The sequence below is a fragment of the Prinia subflava genome, chromosome 3, assembly GCF_021018805.1.
Source record: "Prinia subflava isolate CZ2003 ecotype Zambia chromosome 3, Cam_Psub_1.2, whole genome shotgun sequence".
Lineage (NCBI taxonomy): Eukaryota > Metazoa > Chordata > Aves > Passeriformes > Cisticolidae > Prinia > Prinia subflava.
The window spans coordinates 93,548,883-93,570,075 of record NC_086249.1 but is presented as its reverse complement, the minus strand read 5'-3'; the positions used below and the strand labels follow the sequence as shown (position 1 = coordinate 93,570,075).

The following is a 21,193-nucleotide window of genomic DNA, read 5'->3' as shown; positions in this document are numbered from 1 at the left end:
CCCCAAAGAGGATAGCTTTGGTTTCAAATCCTCTAATATTTCCCAATTTGTTAAATACAATAGAATCCCAATCATCAATATATATGCTCAGTGTGCACAATTCTAAGCAGCATAATCAGACCTGTTCACATTTTTAAATGGCATTTTAAAAGAAATGATAAAGGAATCCTCCATAAAATTAAGGATGAAAAACTACCCTCCCATGAAAGCCATTCCAATAATTTCTGTCTCTGCCAGTAGGCTGTACAACCATGAAACTTTGAAGCTAAAACAATCCAATGGCTAAAGCTCAAGAGAGAAACAGATAATAGGAGCCAATAAAATCAGCTCTAGAGATACAACTGCATCAAATTGTGTTAAAATCAGACCTGGTGTTTTCCCATCAAAGCATGTCATTAATGTGACATCTATCCCACCTCACTACTGCAGAGAGGGAGGTCGGGTAGGTGTTGCCAACTTGCTCAGAATTCTTTTATGAAGACAATTCTCAGTTCTGATAAAATCCAACGATCAAACATGAAAGACTTAATAAGATGCTTGAATCCTGTGGACACTGAAATAGGGGCTGTGATCCATGGATGGTCTTTAGGCTATGGAGGTTTCCCAGCCTTAACCTCAAGTTTTCAGAAAGATTTAGAAGCTCAAACCTGGAGCATTGCTCATATCCACATGATTTGCATATTAGCTAGTATAAAATCCAAATACGAGAGTTAGAAATTTGTTGTTTATTTCATTCACAAATACATATAGATTTTACATGTCCTTGAATATTTAAGTTCTTAAAGATGAATAGCAAGAGAAGGCAAGAATAGCAAGAAAAGGCAAGAAACACAGCATACTGATCAAAGATATATGTAATCAATTAGTCTAGAGGTTGTTTATTCATGGAAAGAAAGTCATTACTGTGACTGAAATCAATGTAGGCCCCTCAAGCTGTCTTTAAATTAGCAATATTGGGTCCTGTGAGTAGCCTGGCTGCAGCTCCAGGCTCTGACAAACCCACTCCATACAGAGCTTATCTGTTTGTGTGGGTCGATGCACGCTGCTCTCCACAGAGCAGCCTTTGGGAGGGCAGCAGCCCAGTCTCTGCTCTCCCAGGACTCTGCAGGCTGAACAAACCTGCCCCAGGGCCATTCCCCACTCTCTGAGCAGTGCTTCACCTCCTGACACATGACATGGATTTCAGGCTCTCATCTACAGTAAGGGAAATGCCAGCCAGTGACACACGGAGAGCAAATGCAGCCCTCTGAAAAATTCACCTGAACTATAGCTGTCTGGGAGAATTGCCTTTCCACTTTGAAAAACTGTTATAGCTTCAGATATTTTCTGTTTTGATGCCAAAATGTAAGCAAAACCTACGTTGTCTTTCAAGGGATAGGAAGAGAAAGACCACCAAAGACCAGTTAATGCTGCGCCTCATAAGATACCACAGATTTACTATTTAGTTTTTTACTTTGTCTTTCCAGGCTCCAGCTCTCAGCTGAGAAGTTCAGTCTGATAGGCTTTCCTTAAGCACAGATTCCCTAAACTTTGACCTAGTTAGGGAGAACAGGGGTACCAACATTTTGACTAAAATGGCTCAGCACTGAGAAGGACACTGAGCTTGTTCTTGGAGCTGTCTTGCTTGCTTTCTTGCTTTCTGTTTTCTTGTTTCAAACTAAAAGTTCTAATTCCTTAAAGAAATCTTCCATTTTAGGACACCAAACTTTTACCTCTAAAGAAGAATTGCTAGGAATAAATAGTTTTGATCCAATTAGGAAATACACATCACTCCAACAATATTGAAAAGACACCCTTAAAATAATATCTCTTTTGTCAGCTCTCAATTGAATGATACAGCACTAGACATAGAATAGCAATCTGGCTGCAGAGGTTAAAAAGAAACCACAATCTAAGATGATTTCCAGATACCTGAAAAAGCACAGAATTGTTATTAACATCAACCAAAAAGTACACTTTATCGCTGCTACTGAGTTATACCACTAGCCTGCCTGCAAAGCAGAATATCATTACCAAAAATCACCAGGACAAACAAAGTGAACCAGCATAGCTTAAGCCAGCTGAACCTACAGTTTGGATCCCATTTCCTTAGCCAAATATCAAGTATATGTTTGAATGGCTTTTTTAGCAAAACAGCTAAAATTTTTCAATTACGTCTTTCACTTTCTTGACTTTTAAATTATTTCCCAAGTCATTCTCTTTTGGGCTAAAAAAATATCTTGGCCTCTGTCACTGACCTCAGCACCTCATTGTTCATGTTTCCATATGCACAGATGCCCAAATGCAAGATTTATGTTTCCCTTCACATAAAACTTAGTTATGGCAAGTGTCAATACCTATTTTCAATTGCATTCCTCAGTTCTGTAATAACATAACTCATCTCATTAAGCAGCTACCACTTGCACAGTCAGAAACTGGCTAAAGGTGTTCACAACATCCTAAACTTCCTGAGTTTGCAAATGGCTTCATCATTCTCTTTCTTCTACCAGGGTGTTGGGGGTGCAGAAGTTCTCATTACAGCCAAGGTTCTTGAACTTCTGTCACCCCAGGTCAGGCAGGTTTGCATCACTGCTCTTCCTGACTCTCATATAAAACACAAAGACTCAGCATCACCAGCAAAAAAGAAAAAACAACACTCCTTAGCTGGCAGTGATGTTCACTTGTCTGAACTGGAGATGCTCAGATACACAGTCAAGGAAAAAAGGCACAGCTGGGGGTGGGGAGCTGGGACAGGAAGAGAGTTTATATTGAATTGCCCTCACATAGTTCTTTTTCAGGGCAAGAGGGCTAAAAAAGGCCAGCTTCCTGTGGTTCACTACCCTCTCGTAAATAGCAATCATCTGCTGTTAAAAGTGAGAGCAAGGCACATTACAAAGTAAGCTTTGCATGTGTGTTTATTCAACTGCATACTATTCTAAAGCTGCTAAGGATAGTCTTGTGGCTAAGTTCTACCTTTAATCTTACTTTCCATTTCCAGCCCTTGTTGATTTTCCAGCCCACTGTCTTGCACAGCTTCACTTTGGTTTTCAACCACCTTATTTTATTTATGGCACCAAGAAATCCCGTACCTTTCCTTCTTCTGGCTTGGACTGCATGAAAAAGGATTGTAAAGCAAGATTTGCAGAGCAAAGAAACATGCATGCCATTTATTCAGATTTGAAATACTGATTCAATTTTTCAGTGTCTTGATCAGATTGTATGTATACTGTATCGTATCAGACAGTTTTCTATATATAGTTGTGTTGAAATCCTGAGAAATACTATGTCATTCATGAGGCTTATTTCCTATTCTAGTGAGAAAAATAAAAGTTTTCTCTGCACTTTACAAGCCTAGATATAGAGAAATAATTGTGTTAGTAAAGACAGTAGCATTTTTTCCATTAGTTTTTGTCCTTTTACAAAAATTTGCTCTGCATGGAAAATGCAAGCTCAAGTGTTTGCACAGTGATATTTGACAATGATCTGAAATAAATTTTCATGCTTTTTATCTTGAAGAAAAACAAGTCAATGTGCAAACATCCCCCAGAGAATATGCTTGGACTGTAAACAAAACAAAAATTATACAAGAACCCCAAGGGTCATCCCGTTTCCTGGAAAGTTGTAACCCTGGAGGAGTGAAAAGCTGGAAGCAGACAAATAATTCAGCATGAACTCCCAGGGCAATGCTAGTACAGACGGGAGTCTTGGACTGCAAAACCAGAGAAGTATCAAAGTGGGGAGATGATCTTAGTGTGTACACAGGCTGGTGAGACAGGCTGGAACACAGCCTGCCCTTTGGCTGTCTGAGTTGTAAAAACAATGCTGGACAGTTGGACAGAGAGCAGAAAAATATCAAAAAAATTGAGTTTTTTCTTTGGAGAGTGTGGCTTGAGAAATAGAAGGGAGAGACAAAAAAAGCATGCAGTGAGGGAATGTGATTTTTCTCACAAGAGATGTGAAAGGATGATGGGATCACAATATTAAAACACCTTTAGAAAATGCTTGGTGCCAGAGAGGTCTTGGTTCCATAGAGGTCTATTGAAAAAAGGCACAAAGAAAGACAACTGTTGAATGATGAAGACAAATTCAGCAGTGACAGTAATTAACCACTGAAACCTGAAACCAGAGGAACTAGTGGCTTCTCTGCCCCTTAATATTTTCAAGACTTCATGCTTTTTTGGGAGATAAACTTTAACCCAAAGTCAGTTATGTTTTACTCCAGTGCAAATTACTAAGCTGCATTGGTTGTCTGTGACACAGAACAGGTCCTAGGAAATAATCCAGTGGTTACTCCTGCACAGATCTCAAAGCACTCTTAGACATGGCAGACCAAGGAGACACAGCCATTATCCATTGTTGCAGAAAATGAAAATAGTCACAGATTACTCCTTATCTACCTCATTTCAGAGTCCTAGTGATTGGAATAGCGTTCCTTTATGAGCATAAAGCTTGTTGAACTTGATCCACACACTCAAAGAGCTTGATCCTTTGGAGACAGTGAATGCCCCTTTAATTTCAGAGACAGTGGGAGTTGCTTGGCATTGCCCAGATGATGCTCATTACTAAAGTGTAAGCAGTTTGTAATGCATTTTTTTGGGATCAGATTCAGAAAGCAGCCCAAGGGCCTATACGTTCGGCAGGTTTATTTGCAAATCCCCAGTGACTGAGAATTTCTCTTTCCATACTTGAGCAATAAAGACTCTGCTAGTCACCCTCACCTCACTGTGCTCTACTGAATTTCTTAACTGATGAGAAGAATAATTAAAAGAGCTGTTCCCATCTCCTGCTATCAGTGACAACCCTTGTTTCCTCACTAAGTTAGCACTATTATGTGCTACCTCTGTGAAAAAACAAAGCCCAAGTTATCTTTTGGAAAATTGCAGATAATTCTCTGATGCCAGCAGCAGGTTCTTTTAAAGACATTCTGTGAGGAATTCCCTTTTAAATGTAGAAAAAAACCTTCTCAGACCTTGGTTGGAGTTTAGAAATCGAAGCAAACACACAACACGTGTGCAGAATGTCATTCTCTGAGGTCCCTGAACTATAAGATAATTATGATTAATCTAGTCCTCCTTAAGAATGTCTAACCCTTAATTCCTATCTTTTCTTCATGCTTAAAAGGTATGACAAAAGAGTTCCTGAAAAGTAACCTCTCAAACCCAAGTATCCAACTGCACTTGTTCCACTGGGTTGTTCAGCACTCCAACTGCAGCACAAAGGCATCAAGTATATGATATATATATATATATATATATATATATATATATATATATATATATATATATATATATATATATATATCCTCGAACTCTCAGCACACTGGAGTCCAGAAGCCAAGGTCAGTGTGGTTCACAGAGCAAAGATTTGGCCAGGATGCCAAAGGGCACACAAGAAACTTTAAAACCACACTGCTGTTACAGACATCACAGCTAGACAAGTGTACAGTCTGAAGCAACATGAGTTCATGCATTCCAAGAGTGATCATTTCAGAATGGTTTGGGGCTAGCTGACATTCATTTAGAGTATCTGGTTTCCAATTCCTCCTTTTCAGAGTCCAAAATGAAGGAGAGGTGGCAGTGGTTTCATTGTGCCTACAAGGGGCACAAGGTTCTAGCCCAAAATAAAAGCACTATCCACAGCTTATAAAATTATACACAAGACTGCTGAGATCATTCAACCAATGGTAACATTCCTGTCTTGATGCATGAAAATGAGAATTTAATTAGACTGCAACATTCCGGGTTACAAAATAGTCAAAGAAGAAAATCTGATACTTATATTTTTATTCTCATCAGTTTGGAAAAGGGACTCCTATAACTGGAATGGGGTCTAGAGGGCAGAGTGAAGAATATTATACGTGTATATATACGTATGTATGCTCTAGAAGGAAGTGACAGACTCGACTGATATTTCAAGCTGAACATATTTCTTGGGAACAAGACAAGTATCATCAAGCCAAGATTATTCTTAGAGTTAAATCTGTTCCCTCAGAGAACTCTTCTGAAAAAGACATGGACATCTGCTATAGGCCACAACATTTAATGCTTCAGTACAGCTTTACCCCTCTTAGCAGGTTAATAGCACAGGTCAAACTCCCACACGAATGCACCTGCCCAGCTTCCATTTCAGAATTGTTTTGCATCTGGAAGAAGAGCAAAGCAAGATCTCACCTGCCTGGAAAATACCAGAGACAAATCTCAGTGGATGTGCAGATGCCTGCTCACAGTTCTCATGTGACACCAGTGCAACCCAACCTCAAATATATCATTTCAAGGCCTCATTAAATTCCTTTATGCCTTTAAAACACAAGTTCTTCTGAGGTTTCCTGATAGGGAACTTAAACGTGCAAAACTACTTCTTTCCTCTAGTGGCAATTGATAGCAATATTTGGTTTCTGTGAACTATATGTTCTGTGAACATATTTAGGTTTCCCTAAAATATAAGCTAACCTATTTTTTTCTTTTTTATAAACTTCTATTTCTACTAATTGCTCTGCAGTGCTTCTTGCTAGTTCAGGTATCTTAGGCACAGTGTGGCATGTGCAGTCTGGAGCCCTTTTCCCCACCAGACACTTTATTAGAAGTGAACTGCAAATGATTGGTTTTCAAATACGAATTTGTACCCAGAAGTCCAAAATAAGAAAATACTCAGTCTAAAGACAAAACTTTTATTCCCTCACAAATAAAAAAACCAAAAAAGCAATGAAAAATTTTCTTGCACTATAAATAAATTAAATAATTGCTAAATTGTTACTGACATTAAGGCTTTTCTTCCTTTTCTTAGTGCATTGGTGGCTGTAAACAATTCTCAGTTTCAGAGCAGGGAAGCAGTCCAAGCCTAATGCAGTACAAAATATATTTCATTGCATTTTATAAACACCTATTTTGAGTTTCTGATGAATTATAGTCCAGATTTGTCTACTGTTTGCTAAATATGTATGTAACAAACTAGCATAAAAGGCTTGCAAGAACTCGTTCTCCATATGCTTAAAATTATCCTTGCCTAATTAAAGCTTTTTGCTTTGAGTGTCTAAAGTAAAATAAAATAGCAAATCATGACACCTTCCTGGTACTTATAATGCAGTTTTTAACTTTTCTCAAAGCATACTTTATTTCCACTTTCATGTTTTTTTGCATTTCCTTCTTAACCAGCCTTCTATTGCTTTCTTACCTTTTTTCCTCTCAGTACCCCATTGCTAATAATCAGATCACCAGAATCATCTTGCTGGAGTATGTAAGTGCTTGAAATAATCACTCAAAGCAAATTTCATAATGGCAAACCCCTTGTTCACACAGGAGTATGAAATAATGCAGAGCACTGGACTCCTTTCAGATTACCCTATACCTGCTGTATTGTATATTCTCATTTCTTTGGAAGGCAGAACCACCCAGGACATCAATGGATGTCAATATTCTCACTTCTTTTGGAAGGCCTTGTATTGGCTTACATAGTCAAAGATATGCCTTAGATATTAAATATAAAAATTTCCATGTTTTCAAACCAGTAACTAGTTTGTTTGTTTGTTTTCTTTAATAAAACTAACAGTGTATTCTGCAGCTTCCTGAGTTCTTTCTTCAGAATGGTCCTTGTGGAGCTGATGCCATAATCTGGGCCTGCCTTGTTTTGACAAACTCTTTCTCCCTCCTCCCCTTGTTTTATTTTGTGAACTGATGGGAGAGGATGGGTTGGTGATTGGTTGGGGTGGGGGTGAACTTGCTTTGTTTGGTTTTTTTTATTATTGTTTTGGGGGAAGATTTTTATTTTTGTGGGTTGTTGTTGGGGGGGTTTGTTTGGGGGGTTTTGTTTTGTTTTGGTTGGTTGGGTTTTTTTAAAGGTATTTAATCATGATCAAGACACCAGTTATCAATTCAGGAAACTATCTTTTGTATTTGATACAATTAATGTCCATCAGCCAATCTCCTGATGGCAGCATTCATCTCACCATGGACGGAGAAGTTACTCTTGAAAATAACAACCCCTCATTATTAATTCTTCTGATATTCCAGTGAAACATTTAAACCATTGTAAATTAATTTTGCACTCATGATGATTAATTAATATGAATATGTATTTCCACAAGAATTCATGAAAATCTAGTAATTAATCAATTCATATAGGTTCTAGTTCCCAAGGGACATAAACCAAATAAAACACATATATTCCCAAATACCAATTTCATTACAGGATTCTGTATTTAGACAAACAATTCCAACTAATATACTGATATTCTAGGGTTCCCACTTGCCCCGTTAAAAGAAATTCCTCAATTCTTTCCTTGAACATCCATTTTAACAATATGGAAATTCTCATGGAAATAGCATCCCCACAGCTGTGCTTACATAAATGCTTCCTAATCCTGTTCAGTGCCCTAATACACAGCACATTTCCAAAATGGAAATGTTGTTTGTTTACAGTTTCAGCATTTCATAAATCCTCTGAGTTTGTACCAGAGGATTTGCATCAAAAGATAAGCCCATCATGTGAGTCCCTCCAAAAGTCAACATAACTGTACACAAGTTGAGACCAAACCAAAAATCGTTTTATAAGGAGGTGAGAGACTCTGTTCATAAATTCAATTTCAATAATAAATCTTACTCTTCTGAGTAGAATTGCCCTCTTCCTTGCCCTGCCCCTCTGGCCTCCCAGTATAATGCTTTAGGGGATAACACATCATTATAATGTTAGGCAAAAGATTTCAAACCACATTTACACCAGAAGACTGCAATTTTCCCAATCGTTACAATATAGGTGGAGCTCCATACTAAATTATAGCATTACATTTACTTCATTACAATAAATACTTTCAGTATGTACTTGGGGAATTTTTTTTGTCAGAAAAGGGAATCAGATGTCATGGGTTGCTGTGCCTTCCAAGTTATCAATCCTCATTCTGTAAAATTACCCACCCAAACACTGCCATCAAAAATTTTGAGATTTAGTATCTACAAGTATGCATGATATATATCCTACAACCCGCAGGCTCAGTGTAGATTTAGGGGAAATATGTGGAGCCAAATGTGGAGCAGGAGTGAGCAGGATGTGCCGCTTTGGTTCTACTGAGGGCTCAGAGGAGGATGCCATTCTAGTCTCCAAACCAGGGAGACACTGGGGGAATCCTGTGGCTCAGTTACTGTGCTGCCTTTAAACCTCATTAAGGAACCAAAATTGTCTCCTCTCTGTACTCATGGTTTTCCAAAATCACCCATTACAAACACAATTTTCATTCTGAGCAGCCACAAAGCCTGGAAAAAGTCCTGGCTTCTCCACTTTTGACCTAGGTATTTCATTTTACCAAAAAGCTACTACCTTCTTGCCTGGAGAGATTTACCTGATATGTTTTTTCTTACATTCAGATAAATAAGCCAGTATAGGAAAGATCTGGACCACTGGAAAAAAGTGTCAGTACCATTGAAAAGAGATCCATTTACTGCAGAAAAGACCAAGCAAGAGAGCATGAAGTGCTATTGCTTTTTACTGTTTTCTTTTTATTCAAGAGTAGCTACCCAGCAATATATTGGATGCAAAAACATAAATATTCTCTTTTATTTTAATTCCTGCTGGTATTCTTCCTCATACTTGGGACAGCTCTCAAAAAGCTCAAACTTTGAAGGAAACAAATCACAAAAGACAGGTCAGCTAATACAGAAACCTGAGGATGAGTGTCAGCAGCTACATTTCAGATTTCATGGACACATCCAAACTATCCCAGTGGTCCCAGCTGAGCACCAGTTGAATGGTGGGAGAAAAAAACCCAGCCCTAAAAGAGCCCTGTGGCACAGGGTCCTCTCTGCAGGACAGCAACCACCCAACAGCAACAACAACTGCTCAGCACCAGTTCCTGGGATCAGTCTGAAAGGATATCCTATAGTCAAACAGCATACATTTCCAAAGAGTTATTTTTACTTTCTGCTTTTACTTATAAAGAATTTATTTTCCAAAGGAAATCATTGCAGATTATCTTGGGAAAAATTGCCTATGCTGCCAAGATATTTTGTTTGCTGTCTGTCTCATGTTCTTCAGAAACCCACACACCATATCCTCCTAAAAGCCTTCTTTCTGTTTACCACATTGGAAATTCCTCATTTTAAACTGATTGACATTCAGAAAACAGCCACACTACAAAGCTTAGCACAGCAAATCAGCCTGAAGTAGGTGTCTCACTGGACCAGGAACAGTATGGAGACTTAATTTGTAAACTGGCTTCTGCAGTCATAAATAAAATTTAAAAGGTCTGGAAGATAGGTCACTAATGATTCACATAATTTAAATCAGCTCCTTTTCACTGCGGAGATTTAGGAATGTTTGTGGAGTTTTGTTTTGCTGTTTTTATTTTAATTTATTGCTTCCTGCATGGTCACTCACAGAAAGAAAAAAATAAGCCAGCTGTATACCATTGAACTTCGGGCTTCAGAGAAAGGAAAAGAAGCTTCTGGGTTCACAACCAACATCCACCACAGGTAATAAGCACTGAATTACGTGCCTCAGACTTCCAGCTCTGAACTCTTCACAAAAAGCCACTTGCATTTCAGTGGCAAGACAAAAGCACTCCTAAAACCTTCATGGAGGTCAACAAATCAAAATGGAAAAATTCATCAGGAACACAAATAACTTTGCAGGAAATTCATGGTAAATGGAAAAACATTTAGTAACTCATAGAGTTACTGCAATCTTGGCCTGACATAAGGCTGAAGCTCTTGCAGTTTGAGATCACTTCTGTTCATACAACACAACCAAATTATTCTTTCTATTTTGAAGTACTCCAAGGACCTCCTCAGAGGCCTATTGGGCACTAGGAGTGTTTGCTTTTAACCAATGTGAGGCATTTTTTCACATGCCTGTGGTGTAGCTGAAAAGGAAGGGCTGGCTTCAGGTCAGGGGCAATCTGGTCCAGCCAGGAATGGTTAAGGGGAGGAAGTCATATAATCTCAGTCCTCTCCAGAAAAGTTCTATAAGGAACAGTTCTATAAGAAATTTTAACCTAAATATTACATGTCCCTTACCTAGATTTGGGTCATAACCCAAACCACAAACCTCTGCTTTTGAGATATTTTTGGCTCTCTACAATTATCTTCTTTGCATTCCTCCACGACGCCTGAAATCCTGCTGAAGGTGGCATCCAAGGGAAGACCTACCACTGCTTTCTGCAGACTAGAACTTTTTTTATTTTGTATAGCCAGGAGATCAAAGTGAGTTACACATGTGGTTTGTGGATTCCTCTGAATGCAGAAAAATAAACCCAAGTGAGACCCTCAAACAATGTATGGAAAAGAAATTAAAGGGGAAACTATGATAGGATTTTAGCTTGAATGCATCTTAAGACAGCTAGAGAAACCCATTAGCATTACGAGAGCATTATGTATATATTCCTACCCCATTATAAACCCAAATCTTTAAAAAAGTATTTTTAACTATCACATTACATTTTGCAGATCTAGAAGAACCCCAAAATTAATGGTTCTAACCCAGATCCTTTGATCAACCAGAGATATGCAGACAAAAAATCTACCACCCAGTAGTTCTTAGCTATTTTCCATTGACCTACAACCATTTCCTCTCTTTGGAATTCCCTATTAAGGCACCAAAAACCTTCACTGATACAGAAAATGTTCTAACCTTTTTTGAAGCTACAAAGTTGTTTGCACTTGTGAGTTTCAAAAAACCTCCAAAAACCCCCAAAACACACCAAAAAAGAACACAAAGAAAAAGAAAACTAAACAAAACCCAAAAAAACACACACAAAGAGAAACAAAAACACAAACAAAACAAAAACCACCAAATAAAGAAACTGCAAACAAACCAAAACATCAAACACAAAAGAAACAGAAAAAAATGCTTTGTTCTCAAACCCACTAACACCTAATGCAGGGCTCAGTACATTACATTACACAGGTACAATTATATTTCTTTGGTAAGATCAAATTGATTCTTACACTTGCTACCCATTATCTACTGGAAGATCTTCTTCCACAGAAATTGCTCCTGAAGAAAAAAAATTAAGCTTCCAGAATACTGAAAATACACTTGTGCAACCCCTGTAACAGGTCTTTGCCCAAAATCCCTTTCTCAGGAACAGGAGCAGGCTCAGGAACATTCAGAGACTAGAAAACAGATTAGATGTCCAGATAGTTTATTTAAGTAACAAAATTTTAAAATATATACCCTAAATAAATGTTTCCATCTATATCATACCATCAAAGAAAATCAAATATGAAAAATGTGTCTTTCTGGCCAAGTCATGTTATCACTTTAAGATTAATAGTTTTCTTTAATATGATAAGTATTTCAGAGCATAGAACTTGCATAATAACCAGGTCTTTAAAGACTGAGGCCTTTTTAGTCTACTGAATGTCAAACAATACTGAATGTCAAGCGATATTTACCATGTGAGATGAAATTCTACTAAGAGTTCTTAAGAAAGGAGAGATGAAATTTGCTTCTAAGGTCTATTCAGCCCTATAACTGTTTCTCTGTGAAGGAGTTCTTCCTCTCACTAAAACTTCTGCTAGCAAGCTTGTGGTCATACACAAATTAATAACTCATTGTTGAGCTAATATATGAAAATAACTCAAGAGAAAACACAAATATACCTAGAGGATGAAGCTATGCTTATTTCAGCTACCAGCACTTTCCTTTTTGCTTTTTTTTTTAATTACAAAGAATATATTTTGACAGTTCATGAAGTAAAAAGTTAAGGAGGAGATGGCAAATGTTATATTAAAAACACTCCTGTACACTAACCAGCATTTCACATCTTTGACCCTGTCCATGCCAAGGGCCTCCTATTAAATACTTTTGTATAAACTCTCTTTATCAGATATGGAGTTTCCATTAAGCAAATACTTCCCACTTGGATGTTTCTTTCTTTGTCTTGCATTTTTTCTAGCTATGTATTAGCAACTTCTAAAGGGACTGCAGAAAGAAAACCCAATAAAAATCTGGCTTAGCGTGATGCCCTTGATTAGGACCTGTAAAAAGAGGAAATTAAGGATGACAGTGACAGCTTGCTACTCTATATTCAATTAAGACTGGCCTCTTTGTGGCTATGGTTCATGCAGGATGTGCAGTTATCTAATACAGCTCAATTCTGGCAGCAGAACAATTAGAATGAAAAGCATAACTTAAAACAGGCTCTGGCAGTGTTTTTTTCCTTTCCTTGTGATGTCTTCAGCAGACTTTAAATGCAAGTCTTGAGATCATATACTATGCTGAAAACCAAAACTCATATTCTGAACCCAAATGCAGCTTTTGAAATATTTAATGATGTGAAAATTGAATACAATAAGACTGAAGAAAGCAACTGGAGAAGGGCTTTGCTGCCTACACAAAATCCAAAAAGTAAGTGCTATATTTAAACATTAAATCCTAAAACTGACTCTGTTCTGTGGTGAGCTCAAGCCAGGCTCTTATGTCAATTAATAGGTCAATTATGTACTCAAGGTGGGCAAAGCTCAAGCACACCACTAACAATATTAAATCTTCCATGTGTCCATTTTTCTTGAATGACTCACTTCTAGCCAAGAAAGACTATAAGAAGCCAAGACTATAAGAATCTGGCAAGATTTTCCTACCTAACAGTAATCATCACCCTTTCTCCTCAGTTGGTCTGCAGGGCTTCCTGGTGAGGTAGCCACGCTGCAGAGTATAGCCCAAAGTCAAGTCACATGCAGATTAAAATACCTTTCTTCCTACACATTCCCACCCTGGGGCTATTTTTTCCTCCAGAAACATTCTTAAGCAACTTTCTGTTTCACTGATGATAGCTCAGGTACTTCAGTGGCAGCCTGAATGGCAGTGGGAAGGAAACCCAACACCCAAACATCCTCCATCTCCGGAAACCTGAAAATTGCCTCTGCCGAGGGCTAGGTGAGTGTACTGGAAAATATCACTCTGCTTTGGCCTTATTATATTTTCCTGCTGTTGCCCACTGTTAGAGACAGCCTGCTGCCCTGGACTGATGATTGATTTTGGGACATTCCAGTGTGCTGTGCTCCTGCACTCTGGTCTAACCATCTACTGCAAGGGGGGAAGAGTTAAATCCCCTTGTCTTTTTCTTTTGGTATAGTCAGTATCATTTCATCCTTTCATCCTTAACTGGTAGAATTTCCACAATTCCCAGCAGTTCTATTCTTCCCCCCAAATTTTGTTTATATTAAATTCAGTATCTCTCAATGCGATTTTCAATTTAAAAAAATAAAAACATACTTAAAAGAACATCAAGTCGGGCTGTTGGATGTTATGCAGTGATGAGAACTGTGGAGATTTTTGGTCATCTCAAACGCAGCCAATTAACAAGCTACAGTGACAAGCCAACCAAATACTTTTAGAAATTGTCTATTTACCCTTTAGTTTGAGGTCCACATTGTGTCGCAGCCAGGGATAAACACCATAGTTGGACATATCTTCAGGAATGGGGTTATTATATATCCAGCCATCACATGCAAATCGATAGAAGTTCTCACATGGATCTACCGATTGATTTATCTTGCTCAGGATGCCAGCAGCTGTAAAAAGACACTGCATTGATTTTGTGGAACACTTTTTCTTTAATAGAGAATTACACAAGGCTACAATCCAGAAATGATGATTAATGAGAAACAAACAAACAAGACAAAATATCTGCAATGAATCTTCTTGAATGCCATACAGCAATGACGACTGAACTTAGCACTACATGAATATAAGCTGTTGGAGCTAGACACCTGAAGACAGGCTCTCCATTGTTGACATGATAGAATTAATTGCCTGAGGAATTTAGTAGTGATATATATTAAGCAGATTGTGATTAACATTTCAGTAACTATGCAGTGTTTACATCTAATTGAATACTGCACAAGAAAACAAATCAAATTCTGATCTACCATACACTGGAAAAGAGAATTGTATTTTCAGCTCCATTTTGGGACTGATTTCTTACCAGGTACTATTGTCAGTGAAAGACAAGTGGTAAGTGAGAGATCAGTCTGACAAGCCCAAGACTTAGTAGCTTTTCAGTACCTAATCATAAAATCATAGAATTGTTTGGGTTGGAAGGAACCCTTAAAGGTCCCAACCTTCTGCAACAGGCAGGGACATCGCCAACTAGACCAGGTTGCTCAGAGTCCCATCTAACCTGTCCTTGAACACCTCCAGAATGGGGGATCCGCAGCTCCTCTGAGCCACCTGTGCCAGTGTGTCACCACCCTCACCATGAAAATACTCTTCCATATAACTAATCTGAATCTACCCTCTTTTAATTTAAAATCATATAAAGTGTATGCCAGATCTGGTATAAAATCATCTCTGTGCTTAACAATTCACTTGCTAGTTTTCTGATAACTGGAAAGGAGGCAACAAAATAGACCTGAAGGTCTAGTCACTTAACATTTTGTTTCCTATTTAAAAAAAAAAAGAAAAATAATCCCTATGGGAAACTTTGAGTCAACCTAGTTAGACTAGTATTAGACCAAATTAAAACATGAATTTTAATTGTACAAAATAAACAAAACTGAAGCAACTTGAACAGTGACTTTTTAAAAGTTTGGGGTTGTGGTTCTTTCTCCCTCATTAATTAAGCTTTCTGAGTAAAACGTATAATGGGAAAAAATTAAACAGCATAAATATCTCATTAACATACTATAATCATGATATAATTGAGAGGATAAAATTGCTGCTTACCAGCTTCAATGCATTCTGCAGTCAAACAGTATTGTTGCTTTGGATGAAACTTTATAAGACCTTGGCTAACTGCAAAATAAAAAACCATAATGAGATCATTTGCAATGAATTTTGACAACTGCAGCCAAATGTTGTGTACTCGATCATTCCAGTATCAGCCTCTGGTCCCAGAGCCTCTCTGACTGCATTGATTTAGAGCACTTAGAATGTATATAAGGTAAATATTTAGAATGTATATTATGTAAATACTGCAGCTTGTACAGGTAATTTTCCCCTCCTGATCCTGCTTTTCCTTCCCCCTCTTTATTCACAGGCAGCACAGAGCAAGGGCTGTCTGCACAGTGCCTGGAGCAGCATCACCAGCCCTTCTCACTGACAGCGAGCACCACCATGACACAAACAACTGAGCACTGTCATCATCCTCCAGAGCTTGGAAACACAGGAAAATAGAATGGCTTGGGTTAGAAGGGACCTTAAAGATCCTCTAATTCCACTGCTCTGCCATGGGCAGGGACCCTCCACTAGACCAGGCTGCACCTTCCATGGTTGGAAATGCACCAACAGGACACTCGCAGGGTCTCCTTATTCCAGCCTGGAACAAAGCAGATTGCAATGGGCATAAGGAGAGCTGTGCTTTATAAGGCACAACCCAGTTTCTGTCTGAACTGTCTCCCAAAAGTATTGTAATTGCATTGGCTTCCAAAAGCCTTGCTGAGAAGAGGTATGAGATTGTCAGTTAATTTTGCTCATCTTTTAAAAACATGTATTACAACTGCCACTGAAATTTAAGCACAGGAATTGCTAATTTCATAACTGCTCTCAGGCAGAAAATATGCAGATAATTGATACTTGAGATTAGGAAGGGAGAATCCCAAGGGATAGGTGAAATAGTACTCATTAGATGTGCTCAGTAGGCATAAAGAAATGTCTCATTATATCCATTATCTTAATAACAGTCCAGAGCAAAAATAAAAAAAGCAAATAACACTGAACAAAAAACTCCAACAATGGAATATATTATGGTACCATAGCTTTAACAGTGCTGGTAGTTATAAAGCAATTTCTACTGTAGTTATATGTTGTTCAAAAGTGATAGAAGAATGTGAAATATCATTTCAGCCCAGGAAGGTTTTTTTACAAAAAGTCCTAAAGCTAGAATTGAATATAAAGCTGTTTCATCACGACCAGTCTCACAGTTTTAATGGCAATTAATGACAGATATAGCTGGATTTCAATCCAAGTTTCTCAGAAAATGGGAATGTAAAATTATTTCTGGACAGCTTTTCCAAAGCTTGTATTGGTTTAGTGAAACACAACACCTCAAATACCTTTGTAAATTAGCCAAGAAATACACAAGATTTTGAGGCATGCAAGGATTGTAATTGGAACACTGAAGAACAGGAGAAAATAGAGAAGTGGAGATCTTCAGAATATGTTTTTGAGCCACGACAAAGATGAACTACAACTAACGGATAATGTCCTTTTAATTGTTGCACTCCTCTCAGCTCACCTTTTTCCCTGGTTAGAATTTAGCCCTTTAGAATGCATCTAGGTCTTGAATGTTTGCTAGACTTTTTTCTTAACAAAGCAGAGAAAGGAGGGAAAAGCCCAGACATCATTTCATTCTTAATCTGAAGCAGCCCTTGTGGTTTTGATACTTATAAACAAAAGCAAAACACCATTTCTACTGGGAAACTTACAATTTTATCATTAGAACAATTTTTTGGCAGTAGCATTTCCATTTTAAGTAACAGCTAATTTTGACAGAAAAGACTTTGCACAGTTTTGTTCTCTTGCCTTTTTATTGTTAAGATAACTAATCATGACATCATTACTTAGAGTCATGGTTATAACCCTCAGCATCCTAGCTTTTTCCTTGACAAGCCTGTTTCCAGATTCTCAAGCAAATACGCACAATTGAGTTTTAAAAAATTAAATCTGTAAGGGAAAAGGCATACAAATGTATAGAAACAAATAATATGAACGTTCCTGTGATGTGAGCAGCCTAAAGGACTACCAAGTGAGGAGGAGAGGCTCTCAAATTGAGATTCAAAGCTGCCTGACTTCTCACCTAAGGGAACTGGAGAGCAGTCTGCTTCCTCCAAGGAGGAGGTGGCTCCTGTCCTGTCACAGCCCCCACTCCCACCAGAGTGTCACAGGCAGGACCCCAGGAATGCTGAGCCTCTGCCCTGGGAGCTCCCCACTGCAGCCACAGTGAGGGCACAGCCAGCATGATCAAGGAACAGTAAAAACAAAACCTGATTCTCCCACATCCTCCTTGGACTTGGAGCAACTATCAGAAGAAAGCAAGAGAAAGCTACATTTCACTCCTCAGGCTGGAAAATTGATTTCAGGTGTACCAGAAACAGCAACTTTTACAGACTAAATGAAAACTGAAGAAAAACGAACATTTTGAGGTGCCTGATATGTTTCATATGGACAGGAAAAATTATGTCCATTTCTACAGTTCAATAAAACTAAAAAAATCAAGCTCAAACTTACAAACAAAACCATGTCTTAATGAAGCATGGAAATATCTAACTGAAAAATGTTAAAGCAAAACAATTTAAGTTTTTTTCCTTGGTTCTTTAGCTTGAAAATTTCAGACAATTTCCAAACAAATCCTAAAGGTATTTTGGTTGACCCAAGGCCAGCATTTTTTTTTCTTAGCAGTTACGCCAATGAAAATTTTGACACTGAATCCCTGCCTACAGAACATGCCACAGGCGCACTTGGAAAACTGTCTGCAAGAATTAATACATTCCCTTGAATTTTCACACCTGGCCTATGGATAGAGCAGTCCTATCTCTGAGAAGCTGTGGTGGTAAATGTCTATTGCTTTTATTGCTCTAAGCAATAAACAAACAAATCTAGCACAGGCAAAAAAAATAAGGTCTCTCCATTATTACTCCCTGGTGTTTATACTGCATTCTTTAAGTGAAAAACTTTTTTTTTTATCTAGAAATTTGAAGATTCAAACTCACTCATGGTTATAAAAAGTTTGTTGACTTGAATGGGATCACTAACACAGAAGTTATTTGCCTGCAAATGTTGCAGAAATTGCTCCAGAGCAGAAAAACTTTAACCAAGAGTGACCCTGGTGCTTTAAATATTCTATAGAAAATCTGACATTGTTTTCTATGTCGTGACTATAAACAAAGCAGACCTTTCAAACAAGATCACAAAATCCTAAAGGACTGAAGGAAAGCAAAAGATGTGCTTAGAGGCAAGGTTTCTACCAATCTAGGGAAATCCGTGTTGGTCTAATGAAACAAAAAGTTGGGCTGAATTGTTCCAAAAGAGGATCTAACTCTGCAAAGTTCTTACAGGATACAACACAGCTTCCTCTTTGGTTGGAGTTTCTGGGCATATTTATACTTCTACACATAATTTCAGAAGTGTAGGCATATGCTTTCAAGTGTTATTCTAACAAAATTAATCTACAGGCAATTCCAAATCTGAGAGAGGAAAAACTAATTCCTTCTCTGTCTGTTGCTAGTTACAGTTTATATATTTGACAAAAATATTTCAATTTCATCCTAGATGCACTCTTCATGACTTTTGTAACAGCGACTTTGCAATTGATCATAGAAGAACAGAAAGATCTAAAAAATGTGCACACATATGCACTATTGAAGCTTCCTACAGGAATTTTAATCAAGCCCTAAATGAAAACCAAATGAAGGAAAATCCAAAAGATTCCATAAAAATGTGTGCACTACACAGATTCATTTTCAGGAAAAGACAGAATATCACTCCACGTGGGTCACAACCAGTGAATCCGTAATCAGCGTTATCTCACCTGTTTCTCTCCATCCTGTGAAAGAACCCAGTTCTGGTCAGAACACATTCAACTGATTATGCAGATTTAAATTCAGCATTCAAAAATGTTACACGAGTTCACATTGCATCTCCTAGCTCAAGGATTCCCACAACAAGAACTCCTTTACTGATACACATCCCTTTCAGGATAAATATAAAAAGGGGGGAAAGAAAAAGAGATTTTCACCAAAAGACGTCGTGAGGCACGAACACGGGCACCCAGCAGACAGGCTGGGGAGGGCTGTGCTCAGGTTAGTGCCAACGCTTTCACTTACCCAAGAAAAGAGCGGTGCCAAGCACAACAGTGCCACTCACAAAGACACCCAGGGCTATCCGAGTGGCCCTGCTGGCTGCTCCTCTGGCCTCGGGGGCTGCCTCTCCTTCCATCGAGACAGCCTGGGACGTGCTTGCTCTTGCAGAAGTCTGGTTTTCCTCTGCTGCTGTTGTGTCAGTGTTTCAACTGTTCACAAACTGTGCCCATGAGCTCTCCTCCTCCTCCTCTCTCCTATTTAAAACTCCAGGTTTCTGTCATGAACCATTTCCTAGGCACTTCCTGCTCTCTCCCTCTCAAAGCAAAGTCACATGTAAAATAGTAGCTGTCTCCTACGTTTTGCTCTGCCCAGGAGGAGGAAAGGCAAGCGGTGGCCTCAGTTTGTGCAGCTCTTGCTGCCTGTGGAGCCTCTACGAGCCAAGCGCTCAGCAGTCCCCCTTATCAGGGGTTCCCAACACGAGCATTTCACAACGTCGCTGAACAGATGTTTTAACTATTCAAAGAGCTGCACACCCTCTCCAATCAAAGCAGGATTGCTGACAACTTCTACAAACACCAGTCTGATGGAAGGTTTTCTTTTTTTCTCCTTGCACTTATTTAAAAAGACTAATTATCTGCTGACTAAAGTTTTCTCCTTTTAAACCACTGTTGCTGCATCATTTGGCTTCACCAGAAGAGGTACCCACTCAGCAGACAAATCCCTTTTTAAAGCTTCCCAAGAACTCTCAGAATATCATGTAGCATTTTATTTCGGGAATTTGGTATGTGACGCTGTGTGCCAAAAATCACAGTCAAGCAGCACAAAGCAATAATCAGCACAACCTACAGAAGAGTGCTGCTCTAAGAGCTAGATCTGTTTTTTTCCAGGCAAGATATTTCAGTCCTTGCTAGTGCACAACACATTTTAAGAGATGATCCTATGCTTCTAAGTCAAGTACTACTATGAGCTTAGTGGAAAAGTATCTATTTGGCACTTCAAGATGGTGGGGGATTAAAAAAACCCCTTATTTATATGGATTTCTCAGTGGAGTAGACTTGATAGTCCTCTCTCCATGTAGCAAACATTCTCCATTCATCAAGTTAAAAAATCAGCCATTTCAGGATGAATTCTCTGAGCTGAGTGTGACATTCAGCCCTCTGAAGAGCTCTTGCTTTCTCAAGAGCTGAACTCTCATACAAACATAAGGATGCAGGGAGAGGCAGCACCATGCTCATGCTCTCAGCAACAGTTTATATGCCTGAGTTATTTACTTCTATGAGGACTTAAAAGTCCTCATCTTGGCCCCCAACCATCCCAATAAAAAGTTGCACAGGTAGAGAGAAGAAAGACATATATGTGTCACAAAATGTGTGTGATGGCAGTTATCAGTTTGGAGACTGAAACCCCTTTCCATGTGAGCACCTGCACACAAGTTGTCCTGGATGTCACATGGATATAAAGGGAAAGTCCACTCTATCTAGAAGAAG

General features: G+C 38.5%; 1 protein-coding gene across 1 annotated transcript in view; it reads right to left on the bottom strand.

Annotated features, from left to right (window-relative positions):
- The window catches only part of PHEX (phosphate regulating endopeptidase X-linked), a 94,791-nt gene extending 74,909 nt beyond the window's left edge, over positions 1-19,882 (bottom strand). Inside the window, exons 1-3 of the mRNA XM_063392943.1 lie at positions 19,731-19,882; positions 15,634-15,702; positions 14,319-14,480 (exon numbers count right to left, since the gene is read on the bottom strand). Coding sequence (XP_063249013.1) covers positions 14,319-14,480; positions 15,634-15,702; positions 19,731-19,842 — 343 coding nt within the window. The 5' untranslated portion in view covers positions 19,843-19,882. The remainder of the gene's footprint in view (positions 1-14,318; positions 14,481-15,633; positions 15,703-19,730) is intronic.
- Positions 19,883-21,193: the final 1,311 nt, after the last annotated feature.